This window comes from Lichenostomus cassidix, chromosome 3, assembly GCF_008360975.1.
Source record: "Lichenostomus cassidix isolate B80296 chromosome 3, HeHo_3.0, whole genome shotgun sequence".
Classification (NCBI taxonomy): Eukaryota; Metazoa; Chordata; class Aves; order Passeriformes; family Meliphagidae; genus Lichenostomus; species Lichenostomus cassidix.
In genome coordinates this window covers 103,776,090-103,800,530 of record NC_139483.1, presented here as the reverse complement: position 1 = coordinate 103,800,530, position 24,441 = coordinate 103,776,090, and the positions used below count along the sequence as shown (strand labels likewise).

The following is a 24,441-nucleotide window of genomic DNA, read 5'->3' as shown; positions in this document are numbered from 1 at the left end:
ATTACTTAGTCTTAAACTATGCTTTTAATTTTCCTGCAGCAGTGGATTTTTATCACCTTCTTTTCCTAAATTGAGTTAGCTTTTCTTTTCAAATTTTGACATTTTTTCTGCACTTATGATTCCCAAAAATAAAAAATCAGAATTTGAAAGTAAAAGATAAAAGTGTAAAATATATTTATAAGATAAGAAAATAAAGGGTAAAACAAAAATAGAGAAAAAAAGGAAATAAAGGATAAGAGAGACTATTTACAAGATCATGTAGTGACAGGACAGGGGGTCAAACTGGGAGAGTAGGTTTAGATTAGACATAAAGAAGAAATCCTTTACTGTGAGGGTGGTGAGGCCCTGGCACAGGTTGCCCAGAGAAGCTGTGGATGTCCCATCCCTGGAAGTGTTCAAGGCCAGGCTGGATGGGGCTTTGAGCAGCCTGGTCTAGTGCAAGGTGTCCCTGCCCATGGCAGAGGAATTGGAACTAGATGATCTTTAAAGTCCCTTCCAATCCCAATGATTTTATGATCCTCTGATTCTATGAAATAAAGCCTTAACTTCTGTGACATTTTCTTGTAAAAGAAAGTTTATCAAGATATCTTCAAAGAAAACTGTTGTGATTGGTTATAGAAATAAGGTACAAGTATAAGTATGCAGTCGCTAAAGACTTGAACCCAATGATCCTTGTGGCTCCCTTCCAATTCGGAGGATTCTGTGATTATTTCACCTATATATTCCCAAAAGGGTTTAGCAATATCATCCATGAGCCAGTTCATCAACACAAACCTTTCTCTATTTGCATAGGACCGTTCAGCTCTTCTCAAAGCATTCCAAGAACTGGATGCACCCACAGAGAAACGTCTCGCATCTTATCTCCTGGTGATGAAAAATCCTTCCCCAAGTGATCTTGCAAAGATTTTGAGAGTCCTCACAAAGGAGAAGAACGAGCAAGTGAAAAGCTTTGTTGCCTCACACATTGCCAACATCCTGGACTCTGAAGAACTAGACATTGAAGAGTAAGTGAAATTTAGGTGTATATTGGTCTCCTTGGAAGAACAAAGTTTTGGCCATAGTTGCAGTAGTAGTTATCTAGCAGTGGAGTTTTTGATTGTTTTTTCCCTTTATTTGAACAAGCACATAAACTGAGTAAACTGGCTTTGTCAAAGGACTGCCAGATTATAATCTTTTCCTTAAAATTTGTGTTTACTGTTAATTATATGCAGAGAGCTATCAATTTGCAATCAACACAGCTGTATGAATGTCTGCAAGTGGTATAAAAAAATCCCTTAACTAAGACTAAATGAGTGTTTGGAATATATACTAATCATATTTTAATTGCTATCCTCTTCCCTAGTCTAAAAAACCGAGTTGAAGAAGCTCTGAAAGGAAATCAGCTTCCTACAGCCAAAGATTTCAGAAAATTCTCACAAAATTATCAGATTTCAAAAAGAGTTTCTGTACCTGGAATGGACCCTTTCTCTGCCAAAGTAGAAGGAAATGTGGTATTTGACCCAAACAGCTATATTCCTAAAGAGACCATGCTGAAAACCACCCTGCATGCCTATGGATTTGACCCAAGTGATGTCTTTGAGGTACAACTATCAAAAACATTTGCTAGCATTCAGCTGTTTTCTCTCCCATTTCTGTTTTCTTAGAACAACTTTCTGTGAATAATGTATTGTTTTTACAAGGCTTGAGAGAAATCTATAGATCACTGTGACTACAAGGGGACTTTGATTTGGTCCCCATGGGCTTTAGAGCAAGCCATCCGTTATGTGATGTCACTTGCCACTGACTGGATGGACGACCCTGTTGAAGTTATTAAAGGGCTCAGGGTAAAATGAACCCATCTGTAACAAATTGACTCCATGCTAATGAATCATTACTGGCACTCTGGAGTACTCCTAGTAGACTTCAATTGAGATACAACCTATGTGAAGGGTTTTTGTTGAGCCTCACCATAGAGATAAAATGAGTTAAAAAACATAGAGTTCTGTATCTTCCCTTAAGAGTCATGATCTTTTAGGATATGCATTAAATCCATTGTTTGCTCCCCAGAAAGTCTATTTATTGTAAAGTTCCAAATAAATGGAGGGAACTCTCTCATTTATGCATTGTCTGTTCCATTCATTTCAGCTTGGCTTGGATGGAAAGGGATTTGAACCAACATTGGAAGCATTGTTTGGAGAGAAGGGATTTTTCCCAGACACTGCAAGCAAAGCCTTGTACTGGGTTGATGGCAAAGTGCCAGAGCAGGTTTCCAAGGCTCTTTTTGACTATTTTGGTTACTCGCAGGATGGCAAGAAGGATCAGGTACAGCTTGAAAACATTCTCTGTGCAGCACAGCATTCCTATTTTTACACAGTAATTACAGCACATACTGCTTTACTCTATACCTTCCTTCTCATCTTCTGATGAGATAAATAGAAATCCTGCATGCTATTTAACAACGAGTTTTCTTAATTGTATTTGGAGGGGTCTTTGTCTGGAGAGAAATCTGTAAGTGCATGTGCAGAATAGCTGATATTCCCTAAGTACCTGTTCTAGATATATGATCTTGCATATTTATTATAAATCTGTTTTATTGGTGTCTTGCTGAATTTTCAGGATATCATGAAAGGAATAGTACTTAACCTTGAAAAACTGCTAAAAGAAGTGAGCAGCAAAGAAGCTCCTGAAGGAAGAGCATATCTAAGAATCCTGGGAGAAGAACTTGGCTACATGAAACTCAATGATTTCAAATTGCTGGGAAGCTTGATTTTAAAGAGTGTTAAAACTCTTCAGACTGTTCCTGAATTGGTATGTTTCTGATGCACCAATGTGCATTATCAATATTTTTTTCTACCAGATTTTTTAAAAATGTTTAGATTGTATTTAACTATTATGTAAAAATATCTGATACCAGCATGAAAAGAAAATTATTTAAAATAAAATATCCAGGCTTAGGTTGAAGGACTCTGAGAAATACATGAACACTCTTCAATAACCAAGTGGAGTCCTCCTGGAGGATTAGTGATGGGAAGAAAAAAGGGAAAGTTTTGATTATATTGTATTATTGAGATATCTACTGGAACAGTGCCCAAATCTTAGTATTGGTTCTTAAGTTATGCTACTGAATGTCTATGTTAATATTAAATTTTTCCTTCTTTCATTGAAGTAAAAAAATGCTTTGCCATTTACTTTGGAGAAACCAGAATGTTACCTAGTATCTAAACCAATTCACCTTTGTATGTGTCAGTTAAGGTAGATAACCTGTGTGCATCAAGGTTGGTAAAAAAATCTGACATTCATTTAAACTTCAGATTTTACTAAGCAGTCTTCAGTACATTTTTTTGAAGCAAGGAATCTGTAGAAATTAGATTCTCTACTCCATATGAAATTACCTTTTGGATTATAGAGTTGCAATCATTCCCTGATCAGTTTTTAAAGTACAAAGTGTGCACATTCCAAAGTGTGGATTTGTTAATGTTCATCTCCTTGTTTGATTCACAGATCTCACAAGTAATCTCAAAAGGTGTTGACAGGGATCTGTTTGTCCACTACATATTCATGGACAATGAGTTTGAGCTTCCAACTGCAGCAGGTTTGCAACTGAAGTTTGCCCTGTCTGGAATAGCAACACCTGGGGCCAGAGTAGCTGTGAACCTTCATCAAAAAAGCGTAAGTCCCAATAGTTGTCTGTATTTTTTCCTCCTAATAATTATATACATTTTCAATTCTGGATAGAACTGTATAATTAGAAACATTTTAAAGATTGCGAAATGTTCTTGATATTAAAAAAGCCCAACAACTCATTAGAGTTCTTTCTTTTAATTTGTCAATCATATTTAGATGAGATTAAGAAGTAATGCATATAATAAATTACAAATGAGACATAATAAAATTTATTAATTAAAAGTATTTCAATCACTCTTTCAAAAATAATCCTTTTAATCTGTTTCTGTCTCTCTCCCCGCAGTCAAATTACAATGGTAGAAAAGCTACGGCATGTGAATTTGCTGTTCAAGACAAAAAGTTAACAAAAAAAGTTAACAAAAAAGCTAACATACAATTTTATTGTGTCCAATTCAAAGTGAAAAAATTGATTCTCAGTTAAAAAATACTGAAAATTGAGTCAAGTAAAACATTTTCTTCACTTGAAAGGAAATGTTTTAACATTGTAATAATAAAAAGCATGTGACACAAAATTAATTATCCAGTTAAAATTTTAAAAAACTAAATATTTCTATTCCTTTTTACAATTCTAATAACTACCTTGCTCTAATCTAGTCAATACTTCATTAAAAATTCCTAGTAGTTTCAGTTCATCTAAACTTCTAACTTTCTACAATATTTAAATAAAAATAAAAAATAAGTCCCCAAATTTAGTACTTGTTGCCCTTTAGTTACCTCTGGAATATTTTCCAGAATTTTTCATTCTGTCTCTTCTTTCTTGATGGCCAAAGCAAAAGCTTGAAAATAAGCTTTTTTGTGTTTAGAGAAATTCAAATCTTGGATCCACTTCCTTTTTGTCAGTTTGCTCATTGTTGTTGAAAATTGCTTTTTTTTTCGTACAATGAAAAACTGGCTCTTGTCTTCAGATTTAAAAATACATGCAAGTAGCTTCATATATAAAATCTTTCTGAAGTATGGGTGTTTTTAAATGAAAGCAGGTAAAGATCCTTGGCATTATCATCTTCCTGTACTTGTTACACAACAGTTACCACTTATATATTCTGATTACGTAATTTAGGGCTCAGATTTTTTGAACAACAAAATTAATTCTATAAAACTTACCTCTGTATTTTCAGATATTGTTTGTGTAAGTTCCGTATTGTTTTGTATAACCAGCAAGAAGTGTATTGGGCGAATAAATACCCCATTTTGTTTTTATTAAATAGATGCAAGCAGATCTCACTGCTAAACCCTCAGTGGCAGTTGAGTTTGTGACACACCTGGGAATAAACATGCCTGAATTTGCTGAAAGTGGTGTGGAGATGAATTCCAATCTATTCCATGAATCTGGAATTGAAGCACACGTTAGTGTAAAGGCTGGACAACTGAAATTCAGCATTCCTGCTCCAAAGACTCCAGTAAAGCTCCTCAGTATCAGGTAATGAGAACTTTCAAGGCTCTGCTCTTCCTTCTCTTCTTGGTTTTTACTGTGGTGGAATTGAAAGGCTAGGGCAGGCATGGAGACACTTTCAGTTCAGAAAAATCCCAGACATTGAAAAACTGGGATAATTTCTTTTGTAAGATAAGCAAATATGCCAGAAGAGTGATGACTTGGAGTCACGGCTCACAGATTATTTAATTTGTCACTATTGTTGAAATTTCATACAAGACTCTTACCATTTCCATTACTTTGTTTTCTTTCACATAAAATTATTATAATAGCAATACCCCTTTTAAATTGAATTTAAATTAACTACTTACATTAATTTTAGAGAGGGCAAATGGCTCAATAAAAAAAATCGTAATTATCAATTATAATACTTACAATAATAAACCACTTGATCATTTAACACCAGATATTGTTTCATTTAGCCCATACATTAATAAGTGAGTTTTATTTGGAAATAACCTTGTTAAGAGGACAATGTCTGAGCAGCTGTCCTGGGAATAAATGACCAATTTTCTGTTCCAGCAATACTCTGCATTTGGTGTCTCCAGCCAAAACTGAAGAGATTCCAACTCTGGTAGACAACCAAGAAACCTCAACTTCTTGCAAGTCTTTCATTCCTGGTCTAAATTTCTGCACCAAATTACTGTACTCTAATTCCACTGACTCAGAGGCATCTCCATATTTTCCCTTGACTGGAGAATCCAGGTAAGCCATGTCAACTTAAACTGTGTTTATTTTGTGCCAACCACCTTCCTGCTTAAATCTCCAGTAATCTCTCACATAAAGCTCCCCTTTAAAAATCTTTAAAAACAGACTGGCAGCAGCAGCTCAGAAAGAGTGCTGTTGAGAGCTGTGTGATTTCTTCTGTTTGTGATCATGGACAAAACAGTTATTCACAAGACATTTGTTTACTCTCTCTGTAGATTTGAAGTTGAATTAGTGTCCACAGGTGAAGTAAAGGAATACTCTGCAAGTGCAAACTATGAACTGCGGAGAGAGGGAAGTGACCAGATAGACACCTTAAAGTTTGCTGTCCAGGCAGAAGGTAAGAGTCTGAAAAGCCTGTGTGGTTTTGCTTGGTTTTGAACTGTGTCATTTATTAGAAAAGAGATTTTTATTAATAAACCTTAATAGAATTCTTTACAGCATAAGATAGAATACCCTTTTCACAGCCAAGTAGGCCAACACTTTAACTCCATTTCCTTTCATGTATGCAATTCCAGTGCAAGATTTTCATTATGAGAGGCTGATTTTGTATTTTGCACTATTTAAATAAAAGTGATGTTGGTGAATGGATGCAAGGAAGAGTAGATGTTAGGGGTTCTGTATGAGCAAGAGAAAAAATACATTTCTGATGAAATGTGGAATGAAAGCATACAAACCATCTGTGGGATCATTTAAATAACAAAAGTATTGATGGGTTGGTGGATCAGCCCATGGTGTGTTTAGAAAATGAGAGGAAAAAGGGTTACCCAGTTGCTAATCAGACTCATCAAAGGTTGTGTTAGATCTTTGGCATGATATCATTTCCAGTTGATCCTTTTTTATTCCCACTTGAAGAAAAGTCCAAGCAGATTCCACAGTTGTGAATAACCAAAGTACATTATAACCATTGTAACCAAAGTACATTATATTTTCTAGGCGTAAACCAGCACGAGGCCACATTGACCTTCAGGTACAACAGAGGCAAAAAGATTTTGACCAGTGATGTCCACATACCAGATGTTGATGTTGACTTTGGTACAAGCTTCAGAATTACTGATGAATCCATTTCTGGGAAGAAAGCATACACCTTTGTCTTAGACTTCAACAACAAGAAGATTCCCGAAGTTACTCTTACTGGTCAGATAAGGTAACTCAGGATACCATTTAGAATTTTACAGCTATCTTTGAATAAGATAGGTAAAGGTTTTATTGGCAGTAGAAATGCAGGAAATTTCTATCTTGTTTTGGAGAAATTTCTTAAATATAGAGACAGATAAATTTGCCATTGAAACCCAATTAAAAAAAACTTTAAAGTATTTTATTTGCAATACATCAAACACCATATATAATGCATTAATTGATCTTTCCTACTAGATATATGTATGTATAATTTGTATTGCAAGTTCCTTGAGCTAGTTCTTCCATGTTTGCACACACGACTACAAGAATGCATTGTACTACTGTTATTGCAGGTGTGATAATCCAAGGGTATAAACAAGGCAAGGTTTGTTCAGAGAGGTATTATCTTTTACTGGATATGCTTGGCTCTAAAAAAAGTTATTACATCTCCCCATGAAGAAATCTAATGGCACTCAGTAAGAAACAAAACCAAAAATAACTGGGAGCTTCCTGTAAAAATTCCCACGCTTCACGATGAGAATATTTCCCGGAACATCTACAGGGGAGCTAACAAAAATGTTGAGCCTGCCAGGGTTTCTAAAATTGTCTGCCTCACAAGCCCATAGTGAAATGGGTTGATCACATTCTTTAATAAACCTCAATCTTCCATGGAATTCTGTGATCTTGATGGTGCCCCGGGGAGTCTTTGTCTTTGCTGTTCATGTAGACTTGCCTCTGATATCAGTGGGAGCTTTGGACAGATGTCAGGGACCTCAATTGCCTTTCATTTGCACTAACATAATACTAGAAGTTTGCTCAAGTCAACAAAGTTACAGAGATATAAAATAAATGTGAATAAGAGAAAATGAAGCCCAGTGGCATAATATATTTTGTCAAGTATTTTGCTTCTGTGTGATTCATGGCCACAGTCTGTATCCTCAGTAGAGAATTCAGTTTGAGTAAGGCATTCAGTGTTTGGTTAAATTGCAACTTTGCCAGGACAGGTACATATTTCCATCCTTTTCACTCTTATGAAATTAACACAGACTCATTACTGTGTGTATCTGCACAGTAGCATTATAATAGTCTACTACAGATTTTCCAAACTAGCAGAAGCTGAAAATATTCATTGAATTAGAACAGTGTTTACAAGTTTGATCTAATTTTTTATGACACCTATTATGCCTTTGTTATAGATTTAAATGCTGACATTGGTCCTGAAAAAGTACTGTTAAATATTTTTATTCACATTATTTTTTCTTTCACAGGTATGCTGGCCTGGAAGAGGCAATGTTAAGAGGCATTGTTTCTGTTCCTCGCCTGCAAACCGAACTTAGAAGTGAAGCACTGGTTAATTATTCACCAAACAAAGCATATCTTCAGATCAGCTCAGCTGCAACAATTCATGGAAATTCAATTTCAAAGAAAGTTCTTCTCAGATATGGTAGGGGCAAAAACATGATCCACATACACAACCTATAAATTTAAGCATATTTTTACATTATTTTATAGTATATCTCAAGAATATTAATAATTTTACCCTTTTCCTTTCAATTCATGATTTTTAGATGCTGAGAAAGTTGAGCTGGAGTGGAATTCAGGTGCCACTGCTGCTGTGAAAAAGCTGTCTTCTGCCTTCCCAGTTGACTTTTCAGACTACCCCAAAACCCTAGAGAAGCATGCCAACACCCTGCTGGATCAGAAAGTGGCTCATACAGATATGACACTGCGGCATATAGTGTCACAGTTTATTGTGGTATGGTTTTCAACCTGTATTAGATATTAGAGCTCCACCACATAGCCCTGAGGAATTCTTGTCTCTTTCATGGAAGCCAAAAATAAGAACTACTTGTAAAATCACTCATCAGTGATTTTACAAGGATGAATAAGCTGTGTATTTCCAGCTTCGATAGAACTAGTCACCTTAGCAGATAAGTAAAGCTCAGTATTTGGCTAATTCAAATAACTTTCAGATAACTTTACTGGGAAGTCCTAAAACTTGTTATTTACTTTGAAAATTGTTTCTCTTCATTGCAGGCAACCAACACCTGGCTGCAAAAGACATCAAAAGATGCCCCCTATGCCCAGACTCTGCAAGACAAACTAAGTGCACTGCAGGAACTGAACATTCAGAAACTTAACCTGCCTGTTATCACCATTCCTGAAGAACTTTTCCTGAAAAGGTAAGGAGTGAAATTGGGATAGTGAAGCACGAAACTGAAAATAGATATTTCTTCATATTTTTGTGTTACTTTACTTTCATTTTATAAAACAGCATGGAATTTCTGTAAACATTAGCATAAAACTGGAATTACAACAAAGAACTTTAAAGTCAGAGACATGAAATTATATGGAGTATTTCATACAGATTTGTCTTCATGCAGTATATGAATAGATCCCAAAGTATTGTATTATATTAAAAAGGCGTACTGAACAAAAATGCAGAGTTCAACAGACTTTCAGTCACGGAACTACTGAAACCATGTTTTCCATAGATTTGTATCCTATATCCCTGTAGACACTTTGTCTTTGGCCATAACCCTCATAGCTCTACATTTCCTATGCAGTTCTGTTGGACAGCTCTTTCCATTTCCCTTCACATACTGGTTAACCTCCACCACTAGAGCAACCTGACCTCATCCCAAGCCTGACTTGCTCCGAGGGAAGTTGTGCACATATGGATGGATGATTGCACTAGTTTGGCCCTATCTCTTCTACCTAATAGAGAGTTTCACAGAACTTGCATAAATGTCATTGCCCTTCTGCCAAATTTCATAGAAATCATCCAACATGTTTAAAAAGTTCCAAGGTGTAGGGTTTGACAAAGAAAAAGAGACTAAAATGTAGATAAATAGCATAATTCCAGGATGTTAGACTCAGCCAGAGGGGGCTAAACTTTAAAATATTTATGCACCTGTTAGACTTTCTCTCATTACAGTTTGTAGCACATACTGTTCTTGCCACTGCCATTCCTATCTCATTGCTGATTTGCCTTTGCACAAGAATTCAAGGAACGATGTTGCTTGGTAGTAACTTCAGAATACACCCACAGCTACCTCTGTGATAAATTGAAACACAACCATGTAGTTTTCTCATGAGCCAGGAAATATTGAAAGCAGAAGTGAATGTAAAGGACAACAGAGGCTAGTGTAAGATTGGATTCCAAAAACAAATGAAGAACAGTCTTGGATTTTATATCTCTAAAATCTTTTTTTCTGAGCTATGTATAAGCAAGGAAGAAACTCTTTTTTCTCCTAGGTTGTTATCATCTATGCTAACAATAATAATAGGATTTTTTACTGCTTTTTTTTGTTGCTTTTTAAATCTTTTGACGTAAAGGGACAAATTTCAGAAGTGTTTGCTTAATTTTCATCTCAGGATGTAGCTCTAAGTGTAAAAATGGAAGATTTTGCAATATAAAACACCAGTTAGGCAAACAAGAAAAGTATCTTTGCCAGCTTATTGTTCATTCACAAATTAAGGCCAAGTCTCCTTCTGCTTTGCCTTTTTGTAATTACACTTTTTCAGCCAGTGAGCCCATTTTTCAGCCCTAGCTCCTGGTCATATGCTTAGAATTTTTATTTCCTTTTATTCAGAATTTAAAAATGCTGAATATTTGGATGAAACTTTTGAAATGCTAATAATGAGAAAGATAGAGAAATTCTCAATAATTTAGATTCTTAGCATGTCTAATGCTAATATGATTTCATGCATTTCTATAAGAATACATCACTTTTTGAAAAAACGTAATTCCATTTACCTAGTACTCAGCATCCTGCAAGTGTGCCAGTGTTTTTGGAGGATTTTTTTTTTTACTTGACCTACAAGTCTCTCTGTTTATGGAATGAGAGGAAAAAACATTGGGAGAATTCCCTGACAGCAAAAGTACTTTCAGTGTATTCTGATGAATGAGTGCTTAAAAATGTTGATATTAATATTTGATCATTACATTTCTCTCTAAAACTAAAGTCAGGACATTGATATATGCATGTAAGTAAGCTCAGTATCATGGGCAGAGTAGAATCATGGAAGGTCCTGTATATGCTTCATGAAACTACAGCTTCTAACAGAGTTATCTTTATTTTCCAGTGAAGGCCGGATCAGATACAACTTAAACAAAAACAGTTTTGTAATTGATATTCCATTGCCATTTGCGGGAAGATCATCTGATGAGATGTGGATGCCGCAGACTGTTAGAACACCTCCTCTGGTAGTGGAGTCCATGGGAATAAGTGTGCCATCTCAGGAGTACAGAATCCCAAAATTCACTGTTCCAGAATCCTATCCTTTCCGTGTGCCTTTGCTGGGCAAGTTGGAGGTCTCTGCCAATGTGTACAGCAACTATTACAACTGGACAGCTGCATACACCATAACAAACAGCACCACAGAGAGAGCCACTGGCATCAAAGCTACCTACAACACCAATGCTGATTCAATTCTTGAGCTGCTTGCCTACAGTGTGAAAGGTAAGAATGCTTGCTAATACTGCAGTGTTTGCAAACCTGCTTTAGTTATTTTGTTACCCTTTTTTCAGGTACAGCACATTATTTAAAGATAGGTGTTGTGCAATCTCAAATCCCTTTCCCTTTGTTTTTAAAGATGTTATGTGTGTATGCCTGTTTATTCAGGCACTAAAAGTGAAGTCAGTTTAATTCAGTAAAGATTTTTAGAGTCCATATTTTCCTAGATATTCCTTACGGAAGAAAACGTCCTTCAAAACTGAAGGCGTGATTCTGCAAACACTTGTGTAGCTGATAAATCAAGTGTAGGTGTATGTGTATGCCCACAATTTATTTCTCAGTCTATTTATGTATGTATATATATTTAATTGCCTTATCATTTATCTATATATTGCCATAAGTTTATATTTTTAAGTTAGTTCCCCTAAAATTGCAGTTTGGATTCTCAAACTGCAAAGGGACAAACTGACTCAATTTTTTTCTAAACTCCTCACCATAACTGAGGCATGCTAAAGAAAACACTGAAATCCAGGAATGTTAGATATGGGCTATTCTTGAGTCCATCTTCTCAATTTAAGTTTAAATAATGACATAATTTTGTGTCATTTCACATTATTATATTTAGTAGAGTAGTGTAAAGACTTAATTTATTTGTAGTTCAAAACTTTAGCTTCAAATATCAAAATGGTAGCCATTTTTACAGAAATATTCAGTATTTACCAAAATATTTAGGCCTTTAAAACAAAATGGTGTAACAGTAATTGCGATTCAAGCAGTAGCACAGAACTTCAGTGGCATCAGACTTTTTAAAGACAAAAAGGTACAGAGACACTTACCTTTTGTGATCTTTTTCCTGTTTCAGGTTCTGGAGAAGCATCATATAACAGAAATGGATTCATCTGTGCATATGAAAATCATCTGAAGCACAGACTCTTAACATCAGTTTTTAAGCTGTCTGGCAGAAAGAGTTATGAACCTATTCCAGCTGCAAACTACACCTTATCACTTACAGCATCAAGTACTCTGGGTCCTCAGCTTTCATTTGCCAGTGATATTGTTTCTGAAAAGATAAATAACATGAATACCAATAACGTCAAAATGGAAGGGCAGCTGGAAGTGGCTTCTGTGTTTGCAAGAAGCATTTACACTCTGTCTACCACATACAATGAGAAGAGACGGGTATTAGAGGGAAAATCAAATCTGAAACTGGATTCCTCTTACCTTCAGGCTACCAATCAGATGTCTGGCAGATACAGTGATGGTTCATTTTCCATTACTTCAGTTTCTGATGTACAAAATGGACTAGTAAAGAACACAGCCTCACTAAAGTGTGAAAACAGCCAGCTGAAAATTTCATCTGAAACCAATGGGAGGTATCGACAAACTGCAGGTGTCAATAAGCTTGAAATAATTTTGTCAAAGAAGATGGCAGCACTTCGATCTGAGAACCAAGCCACTTACAAGCAAATCCAGTATTATGCCTTGTTTGCAGGTTCTCTCAATTCCCAGGATCTTGTTTTCAACACTGATATCTCCCTGACTGACCAGAGGAATCGAGCTGCACATAAGTCATCACTCAATGTCAATCGGTATGGTCTAGCCAGCAGTGCAACCACCAACGTGCAGTTTAGTCCCTTGGCAATGCAGAGTGAAATGAATGCCAAGCTTGACACTGCTGGAGGCTCCATGTCACTGTCCTCTTCGGGGCGCTACGGGAAAAACAATGCAAAATTCAATGTAGGTGGAAGAGTGAGCCTAACAGAAGTAATGCTGGGAAGTGAATATCAGAGTACGGTTCTGGGTATGGACAACAAGCATGTTTTAAACTTCAGAGTTAATACAGAAGGACTCAAGTTTTCAAATAATTTGCAAGGATCGTTCAAAGACATTAAGTTGGAGTACACAAATGATTTGAATATTCCAGGCTTATCCTTAATGTTTACTTCAAAGTTAGACAACAGCTTCAGCTTTGACAAGTTCCACAAACATGTTTTTGACCTTCAACTGGAGCCTGCCTCACTTACAGCTAAACTGACCAATAATCTTAAATACACTAAAACAGAAGTTTCCAACAAAGCAGAACTCCTTCTCGAGCCTCTGAATATGAACTTGGGTGGCAACGTCAGAGGAGCCCATGGAGCAAATGAAATAAGGCACACCTACACCCTTACATGTGCTGGTCTAACTGCAGACTTGAAAACAGACACCGTGGCAAACGTTCAAGGTGCAGCAGTGACTCACAGAGTTCATCTGGATGTGGCAGGACTTTCTTCCTCAGTTACCATGAACACGAACTGTGATTCCAAATCTCTGCGTTTCAGCAATGCTGTGCGTTCCACTCTGGCCCCATTTGTCATCACTGCTGACATACACACCAATGCTAATGGAAAGCTGGTTGCTGTGGGTGAGCACACAGGAGACCTGTACAGCAAATTCCTGTTTAAAGCAGAGCCTCTTGCTTTCACTTTCTCCCATGATTACAGAGGCTCTACCAGCCATAGCTTGAAGTCAAGAGGAAGGTACACTACGCTGCTTGATAACAAAATTCATATGCTTTTTACTCCATCAGAGCAGTCAAGTGCTTGGAAATTGAAAAGCCAGCTAAACAATAATGTATATTCACAAGATTTCAGTGCTTACAATAATGCAGAAAAGATTGGTGTGGAACTTAACGGAAGAGCTTTAGCAGATCTCTCTGTAATGGACAAATCAGTCATACTACCATTAACATCTGAAGAAGTTAATTTAATAGATGTATTGGGTCTCAGGAACAGCGTGTCAGAGCCTCAAGAATTCAGCATCTCTGGCTTTGTGAAGTACGACAAAAATAAAGATATGCATGTCATTAGCCTACCCTTCTTGGAAAATTTGCCAGTTTACTTTGAAAAACTCAGAGGCACCATTCTATCCACACTGCAGGCCATACAAAGTTACCTGAAGAGCATAGACATAGAACAACACATGAAAAAATACAAGGCAACTTTGGACAAACTGCCACAGGACATTAATGATTACATGGACAAATTAGATATCAAAGACAAAATTAGCAGCATGAAAACTAATTTTGTTGCTTTCACAAAGGACTACAGAATAACATCTGATGATCTCCAAATTATGCTGGAAAAAGCCATGGACAATCTTAAAGAAATACTGTCTCAGCTGCAGATCTATCTGATAGAAATTGAGCAATACATCAAAGACTGTTACGAGCAGTATGACATTAAAGCACTTATTGTACAGCTTCTTGAGCAAATAGTTGAAACCATGACAGCTCTAGATAACAAATATCAGGTAAGAACAACTGTAATCAACATCATTGAAAAATTGCGGGTCTTTTTCCAACAATATGATCTTAACGAAATCAGAAGCAGCACTTTGGCTTGGATTAAAAATGTAGATGATGATTATGAAATCACAGCTAGGATACAGAAAAACCTAGAACAACTCAAGATTCAAATTCAGAATATTGATGTCAGAAGCATTGCAGAAAATTTGAAACGACAGATTAAAGAATTTGATGTTAAAGGATGTTTAGAAAAAATTAAACGTTCTTTGCCAATTGAAAATATCAATGAAATTCTTGAACAAATCAAAGACTTTATTCTTAATTGGATAGATGAATATGAAGTATCTGAGAAGATAAGTGCTTTCCGTGGTCATGTGCACAAACTGATAGTCAAATATGAAATTGATAAGCAGATATATTTTTTAATTGACAGAATGATAGAACTCCTTAAGCAGTACAGAATAAAAGAAACTGTCCAGAAACTGACCATCTACCTGCAAAATATCAATGTGAAGTCATGCTTTGATAAAGTTGTTGCTTTTGTTGATGATGCTGTCAAGAAAGTGCAAACCTTTGATTATGAAAAGATGATAAAGGAAGTCAACAAGTTCCTTGACATGGTTATTAAATATCTCAAGGCTTTTGACTATAACCAATTTGTTGATGACACAAATAACAAAATTCGAGAAGTGACCCAGAAAATAAATGAGGAGCTCAGAAATCTAGAACTTCCACAGAAAGCAGAAGCCCTGAAACAGTATTTAAGAGATTTTAGATCTGTGATTTCAAAATACATGGAACAACTTAAGGACACGAAGCTTGCTGCAATAATTAACTGGCTCAGGGAGCTCATAGACTCAACAACATTTGCTAATCTCAAAGCCAAGGTAAATGAACATCTGGAAGACCTGCGAGAGAGGATTTCTGAAATGGATATTTCTCAGGAATTCCAGTGGTGTCTTCAGAAGATAAGCCAGTTCTACAGTTCTGTTGTCACATACATTTCAGACCAATGGAGCGCAGCTTTTAAAAAAATCATTGCGTTGGCTGAAAAGTATGACCTAAAAAATTGGGCTGAAAATTTAAAAGAGTTTGTCGAAACTGGATTTAAAGTTCCTGAAATCAGGACTGTTATAGTCACTATACCTGCCTTTGAGGTTAGTCTCCGAAGTCTGCGGGAAGCAACATTTCGCACACCAGAATTCATTGTCCCTCTGACTGATCTCCGTATCCCCTCCTATGAGATCAATATGAAGAGACTAAAGGACATGAAAATCCCAATGAAATTTACTACCCCAGAATTTAAAATTCTAAATACCTTTCAAGTTCCTTCCTTTACAATTGACTTGATTGAGATTAAGCTTATGATTGTGAGAACAATAGACAAATTCATGTCTGATGAATTTCAGTTACCATCTATCGATTTATATTTGAAAGAACTGAAGATGAGAGATATACCTTTTTCTGACATTTCTTTCCCAGAAATACGAATACCTCAGTTTCAAATACCAGAATTATTGATTCCAAAACTAAACATAGACAATCTCCAGATTCCTAACATGAAGATACCAGAATTCCAGCTCCCACGTATCCCACATACTGTGACTGTTCCAACATTTGGCAAATTGTCTGGTGCTTTCAGAGTCACGTCTCCATTCTTCACACTGTCTACACAAGCTGAGCTTCGTAATACTACAACATCTGCAAACAGTCCAGAATTTGTGACCTCCATTTCAGCTCAAACAACATCCAAATTAGACTTCCTAGTTTTTAGTGTTATTGCAGATTCACGTCTCCTGGCCCCTGACATGAAGCAGCTGAACCTTAAAAATGCCATGAAAGTCAACCATAGGTTCCTTAAAGTTGATCACAGCAATGAAGTGGTGTTTTTAGGGACCTCGGTAGAAGGTGAAGCTGAAACTAGAGCAAACTTGCATACAAAGAAAAATTCAGTAGAACTGCAGAATAATTTAATGGTCAAGCTGCAAAGAAAAATTTGGATGCAGAGCGGAACGGCATATTCCCACAGACTGAATATTCCACAAGCTGATTTCTCCAGCCAGGCTGATCTGGTCAATAACATGACTACAGAGGTAGAAGCAGGATACATATCATTTACTTCTGCTGGTAGAGGAAACTGGAAATGGGCTTCACCAAATTTCTCTGATGAAGGCACTCATGATTCAGATGCCACTTTCAAGGTTGAGGGCCCCAGTATTACATTTTCTGCCAACAACAGAATAAATGATAAGTACCTGAAAGTCAACCAAGCTATGAGATATGAATGTCATTCCTTAATGTTTGCAACACTTCAGATTCAGTCTGAAATTGAGTCACAGCGTGTGGGACGTAGCGTTCTGAACATGAAAGGCACAGGAGAGCTTCTAGGAATGAAGGTAGAATTAACAGGCTCTCACAATGCTCGGCTCCATGGACGGATTACTGGAACTGTAAATAATGAGCTTTCCTTCTTGGCAAAGCTTTCTGAAATTCGTCTTTCAACAAACAATGATGGAAATATGAAAATCAGCTTCCCAATGAAACTGACTGGCAAAATTGACTTCCTGAACAACTATGGATTTGCCCTCAGTTCTTCTGCTCAGCAGGTCCACTGGCAAGCTACTGGAAGGTTCAATCAATACAGATATTCCCATAATATGTCTGCTGGCAGCAATGATGACAGAATTGAAGCTCATGTCGAAATGAATGGAGATGCCAACCTGGACTTCCTAAATATTCCTCTAACCATTCCTCAGATTCAGATTCCCTACACTGGAATCAAAACTCCTCAGCTGAAAGATTTTTCACTGTGGGAACAGGTAGGCCTGAAGGAATTATTGAAGACGACAAGACAATCCTTTGATCTAAATTTGAATGCTCAATATGAGAAAAACAAAGACGTGCATGTAATCCCACTTCCTTTAGCAAAAGTGCATGAAGTACTTAATAGAAACATCCTTTTGTTCAACAAGCATTTTGAGAAAGGGAGAAACGCAGCTTTAGATTTTCTCACAAAGTCATATAATGAAGCCAAAACTAAACTTGACAAATACAAAATACAAACATCACTGAACAAACTGCCACGGACCCTCAGCATTCCAGGATACACCATTCCAATTGTGAATATTGAAGTTGCTCCTTTCACTGCTGAGATGCCAGCCTTTGGTTTCACTCTTCCAAAAGAAATAAGCACAAGAGGATTCACAGTCCCAATTATTGGCTTTTCAGTTCCATCTTACACAGTAGTCGTACCTTCTCTTGAGCTTCCAGTCCTTCATATCCCCCCAGATCTACGCACTCTAAAGCTTCCTAGATTCAGAATCAACAGCTCAGGAAACCACATCTTAGTTCCTGCCATGGGTAACATTACTTATGACTTCTCATTTAAATCCAGTGTGATCACTTTAACTGCAAATGCTGGGCTGTTTAATCAGTCGGATATTGTTGGGCATCTCAGTGTCTCATCCTCTTCTGTCATTGATGCACTGCAATTTAAGCTGGATGGTTCATCAAGTTTGACAAGGAAAAGGGGGTTGAAGCTGGCCACAGCCTTGTCCCTGAGTAATAACAAATATCTAGGAGGAAACCATGATAGCACCATCATGCTCTTAAAGAGGATCATGGAAGCTTCAGTGGCAACAAACATAGAAGTTGATACACCAGTTTTAAAAATGAATTTCAGCCAAGAACTTTCTGGAAATACAAAATCTAAACCCACTCTTTCCTCAGGGATAAAATTAATGTATGATTTTAATACTCCCAAGTATGGTACCAGTGCTAAGGGAGAAATTGCTCACAAATTTGCTTTAGAGAGCCTTTCATATTACATATCAGTAGAATCTTCTACAACTGGGGATATTGATGGAGTATTTTACACTGGAAATACATTTTCTGGAAGTTTAGACCATGAGGCAAACACCTATCTGAATGCTAATGGAGCTCGGTCATCCCTCAAACTTGAAGCACACTCTAAAGCAGATGGACTCTGGATGATTGAAACCAAAGAATTACTTGCAGTTGAAGCATCTACTCGTCGTGTTTATGCAGTCTGGGAGCACAATGGGAAGAACTATGCACAATATACACCTAGTTTCACAACAGCAGGGACTCAGAAGTGCAAAGCAACCTTTGAGCTGGCTCCTTGGGATGTATCAGCAGATCTTCAGATTCAAGCCACTCAGCCAAATCCCTACGTGGGCATGGCATCAGTTAATCAGGTTGTTGTAGTGAAAATCAGTCCTGCAAACCAGAAAGCTGGCTGGAAGGGTGAAGGCCAAATTCACTCATTATCCATCAGTCATGATACGCAGTTATCAAATGAAAAATCAGAGGCAAAATTTGTCGTTTCTGGATCTTTGGAAGGATACATGGGCTTCCTCAAACGCATAAAGTGTCCCATTTCTGAGAAGACCTTATGGGATATCTTGAAGCTGGATGTCACTACCACTGCTGACAGGAAACAGTATTTGAATGGCTCAGCATCCCTCGTGTACACAAAGAGTGAGGATGGTTACTTTTTCCCCATACCTGTGAATAAGCTGACTGATGGCTTCACTGTCACTATTCCTGAGTTACACCTAAAGGCTCCAAGCCCTGTTCTCAGCACTCCAGAGTTCAGCCTTCCTTTCACCACTCTGCAGGTCCCAGCATACACCATGGACTTGCGCAGCATAAAAATTCCACAGACACTAAGCACGATGCCATTTGATGTCCATTTACCCACACTGCCAAAACTAAGAATCCCCAAAGTGGATGTAGGTGCAAATTATATTACATTAGAAGAATATAAAATGCCATTTTTTGAGTTGACAATACCTGAATACCAAATCACTGTGTCTCAATTCACTCTACCAAAGAGTGTTTCGATTGGCAGTTTCTCTGTAGATATGGATGAAGTAGCTAATAAAATTGCAGATTTTGAACTGCCTACAATTACCATTCCTGAACAGAGAATTGAGATCCCCCCTCTGAAAATATCCTTGCCTGCTGGAATTTACATCCCATCATTTGGTGCCTTGACTGGATCTTTCAAAATTGCTTCCCCTTTGTACAATGTCACCTGGAAAACAGACTTCATAAATAAGAAGGGCTCTTTTGAACATTCCATTGACTCTACCTGCAGCTCAACATTGCAATTCCTGGAATATGACCTGAATGGTAAGACATTTAAATTCTATATGCCACTGTTTTTGGGAAAAAAAATATTGTAGAGTAGGCTTTTTCAGATATTTTTTCCCCAGGGCTTTTCATATGAAGGTGTTTCTGTCTATTTAGCATCGACATTAGATGACCCTTTTTTTATCAGCAGCAGCATTTTTTCATAAATTACTATAGAGTGTCAGTCAGTCACCCTGAAGGCTAATGACTCTGTGTGTGTATATACATATATGTATATATATGTATATATATATATACACACATATATTTGTGTGTATATATATATATATATACACACACATAAATTACATACTGTGAAAAAACGGGAAATACCTCTTTTCTGTGTAGCAGAATTCATTGTGAACAGCAGAACATTTCCCTATCTCTTATGATAATACATGTAAAGGAAAGAAGGCAGGCTGATGTTTCAGCTGTTTCAGATAAAAAAAATCTATCTTTTTCCTTAGGAACTAAATAGATCTGATTTCAAAATTTTTTTCAAGCCAGAAAACTGGAATCCCATATAGCATTGAGTTTTAGACTTTGTATTAATACTAAAAATACAGATCAGAATAAAATTCTAAACTCTCAAGGAATTGGAATCTCCACTTACAATCTGTATTAATGCAAAATGTCATATCCATGTTGAGATAGAATATGAGTTTTAAAATGCTCCAGTTGCATAAATATTTTCATATCTTTTTACTTGTTACATTATGGGCATTCAGTTTCTTGAAGTTTCTTGTTTGATATACTAGTGAAATACCCCACAACAGGCCATCTAGCATATAACTGGACATGTATTTTGTATTGTTTGTTGGTAATACACACATTTGAAATATTTTTCACAGTTGTTTCAAACTACGAATATAAAGAAGGCGTGTTTGTTATGAATACAACTGGGAGCTTCTCACATCGTGACCTGAGTGCAAACTACAAGGAAGATCTGACTATTTCAGGATTTAGGTAAAGATTTGCTCTAATAATGTAATTTACAATGGGCGTATTGCCAGTGAGGTGTTGTTGCTTTGATGTCTAATGCCTCAGGGTCCTTTGCTATAATTAATAAGAACCTGTGTATCTTCCCCATCATTATTGGCTATGTCTTTTTCCCTCTCAAGGAAACTTGAAAGCTGTTCCCTCTCAGGGAATCTAGAGCAGCTTTTCTCACCACCCCCCCATAAGAAAACCACTGAGAAATAAACACAGTATTTTATAATGAGAGCAGTTCTAGATCTGACCATCAACATAGTTGTTTGGTTTTTTCCCACTGGAACTCTTTCACTAAGCCACTGCAGAGTAATTTTTATTCACAAGTGCCCACACCAGGGATTAGACTTGTCTCTCTTACTGCCTGTTTTGATCTGCAAGTGTTGTGTTGATACATCCAAGGGACAGAATCTGTGAAGGCAAGTACAAATGCAGATAAACAGTAGTGCCTATACTTGTGTTGATGGAAAAATTGCAGTCAGTTTGTAGAAATATGTAAAAAGCTGACAATGGTACACCTACAGGTTTTGTTTTGCTACCCTAATTTAATGAAAATTCTCCACAGAGCTCAATATGGTTTTATCTTACACAGGAAAATTGGAGCACCATGAAGTTTTGAATGTGTCATGCTAAACTCTAAGAAATGTGGGGAGCAAACCCTACATTTTCTTTTCATGCTAAAGGCATTGTTTACATACAATTTCATATATATAGATGAAATTTTAGGTGGTATTGTATGCAGACATACAGCATTGGGCTTGTGCTTTGTGCATTGCTTCATAACTGTGTATTTACTGTGGTTGCAGAGCCATGGAGGACACTTTATCACTAGATATCATCAGCCCAACTTTCACAGATGTTCATGTGCGTTACCAAGAGAATGAAAGGAAATCATCTGGCTCAATAGCCTCACCTTCAACTGGGACCCTTGCTTATGTCATTGAAGCAGACGATGAAATTCTCACTGCCAGAGTTTACTACCAAACTCAGGTAAGCTTGATATGAGCAATAAAAAGCAAAAATGTTTGGTGTGGTCAGAGGAAAAGTTCCCTTTTAAATTTTTTGTGTGTTTATGTTGAGATATAAATTAACCACCAGATAAAAAGTATATTATCAGTAATTAAAGGTTTTATTTCCTACATTGGGCTTTTCCGTACTGAAAGTAATATCTGTGTAAACAGGTGTTTTCAACTCCTTCACATAGTTATTTTTTTGTATCTGCTAAAATCAAGAAGGCACACCCACTGAAAGTGAAGAAAGAACAAAGTCAGTTTTAGATAAGCCACCCATCAGGGTTAATAGATAGCCATCAGGCTACTTAGAATTACTACATAAGTGACCATTATAAGAATAATGCCACTGGAAGAGGTCAGACCATCTGTAAAGTGTCTTTTTTAATCCATTAATATGTTACAATACATGCTCTTATTATTGGCATACTACAATAATTTCAGAATTAAAATCTTACCTTCCAAAATTGTATACTAATTTAGGGATCACAGGAAACTCATAATTTACTATTTGCTATAAAAATCAAAAAACTATACATGTAAATATATTCTCATTTGAGGATTTATTAACTACTCTGAGTAACTCTAAATTGTCTCATTTGTTTAAATTATTACAAAATTAAATCCTCTAATATTTTCACATGAAAAAAATGCTTTTTGAATTCACTTTAATTGATTTCAGGAATGAGTAGAAGGCTCATGTTCCCAAGAAATTCACCTACCTTATGAGACATGATAGGCATTTAATACAAAGGAAGGAAAAATCTTATTTGCAGTCAGATTTTAAAGAAGACCAGACTAAGTTATGTTCTAGTCTTGCTCTTTGAAGAAACTCAAAGTACAAGTTAATTTCTTCCACAATAACCTTTCAAAATGAGAGCAAACAGACAGTGGAAAAAAAATTTGGAGTGTGCTTGTCTTAATATATGATAAAATTAAAGATGCGACTGCAAATGTTGAAATATGCTCTTAAATAATATCGGACTTTTCTTACCTTGTTTTGTACTTTCAGTCTGCTCCTCAGAAGGACATTGACATACTAAAAGGTGAGATATCCTTGAAGGAACCTGACCATATGCAAATGAAATTCAACTGGAATGAGGATGCGGCCAAAGACTTGCTGCTGGGTCTGAAAGAAAGAGTGCCTCAAATAACAAATGCAGTCTATAGGTATGCTAATCGGTACCACAAGGAGCACATGGGACTGGAAATTAGTGCTGCCACCTTAAAGATGAAGAATATTATGCAGAATAATGCTGAAAAAGCATACACTTTTGCTGCAAAGCAAATAGATGAAATAGATGCTCAGCTTCGCACAGCCGCCAATGAGGCCTCTGACAAATATCAGGAGCTGAAGTTCAAAGCTAAACGGCTTTATCGGAGAGCAGCAGATCAGGCTGAACAGTTTGACTACAAAAGAATGAAAGCAAAACTTTTGGATGTTTTAATTGCCATAATAGAAGAGTACCACCAGAAAATAAAACACGTAATTGACTCTGCCACTGAATTCCTGAAAACCACAAAATTCCAGGTCCCTGGGCTGTCTGAAAAGTACAGTGGTGAAGAAATATACCTCATGACTACAGAGAAGGTAGCAAAAAGTGCTGATTTGTGCCTTTCAAAACTTCAGGAGTACTTTGATGCCTTGATTGCAGCTATCAATGAGCTGGAAGTCAGACTTCCTGCTTCTGAAACAATTCTTAGAGGCCGTAATGTACTTGATCAAATTAAAGAAATGCTGAAAGATTTGCAGGACAAAATCAGGCAGACATTTGCTACTCTTCAGGAAGCTGACTTTTCAGGTAGGCTGAAGCAACTGAAACAAGTAGTGCAGCAAGTTTTCCAGAAGGTAGAAGAAATGGTTAGAAATTTGCAATCCAAAAATTTTGAAGACATCAAAGTCCAGACACAACAGCTGTACAGAGCTGCAATGGCTTCAGACTTTGCACAGAAGCTGAGATCCTTGACAAAAGATATTAAAAAATACATTTCTCAGTTCAAAGATTTTAGTCAGAAGACAATCCAGGACCTTTCAGAAAAGCTGCACCAGCTGCTCCTCTATGTAAAGTCATTGCGTGAGGAATATTTTGATCCAACTACACTTGGACTGTCTGTGAAATACTATGAGGTGGAAGACAAAGTACTGGGATGGCTGAAGAAAGTCATAGATGTTCTCGTGGATTGGCACAAGGTGGTTGTTGGAGATCTTGCTAACTCTGTTTCACGCCTGGCAGACCAAGTAAGAGAACTGGTGGAAATCTACAGTCAGGAGTATTATGACATTATTACTGATGCTGAAGGAAAAGGAAAACAGAAGATCATGGAACTCTCATCTGCTGCTCAGGAAAAGATCCGATATTGGTCTGCAGCTGCTAAGAGGATAATCGATGAACATAACAAGCAACTCAAGGAAAAACTCCGGGAGATCTATGGGCAGCTTAGTCAGTCCCAAGAAAAGCTAATCAGTGAGGCCAAAAGGTTAATTGATCTAACTGTAGAAAATTACTCTGCTTTCCTGCAATATATCTCAGAGCTTCTTCATCGGCTTGAGCAAATAACAGCTGAGAGCATAAAGCCATATGTAGCTGTTCGTCAAGGAGAGCTCAGAATACAGATGCCCAT

The 24,441-nt window shown here is 36.9% G+C and overlaps 1 protein-coding gene across 1 annotated transcript in view; it reads left to right on the top strand.

Annotated features, from left to right (window-relative positions):
- APOB (apolipoprotein B) overlaps positions 1 to 24,441 on the top strand; it is a 36,514-nt gene that overhangs the window by 11,678 nt on the left and 395 nt on the right. Inside the window, 17 exon segments of the mRNA XM_085056966.1 lie at positions 793 to 1,004; positions 1,343 to 1,580; positions 2,125 to 2,301; positions 2,596 to 2,787; positions 3,481 to 3,648; positions 4,869 to 5,080; positions 5,615 to 5,797; positions 6,016 to 6,137; positions 6,734 to 6,944; positions 8,185 to 8,360; positions 8,485 to 8,672; positions 8,954 to 9,099; positions 11,006 to 11,382; positions 12,239 to 19,819; positions 20,671 to 20,785; positions 21,616 to 21,799; positions 22,832 to 24,441. Of these exon segments, the coding sequence (XP_084913092.1) occupies positions 793 to 1,004; positions 1,343 to 1,580; positions 2,125 to 2,301; positions 2,596 to 2,787; positions 3,481 to 3,648; positions 4,869 to 5,080; positions 5,615 to 5,797; positions 6,016 to 6,137; positions 6,734 to 6,944; positions 8,185 to 8,360; positions 8,485 to 8,672; positions 8,954 to 9,099; positions 11,006 to 11,382; positions 12,239 to 19,819; positions 20,671 to 20,785; positions 21,616 to 21,799; positions 22,832 to 24,441 (12,092 nt within the window).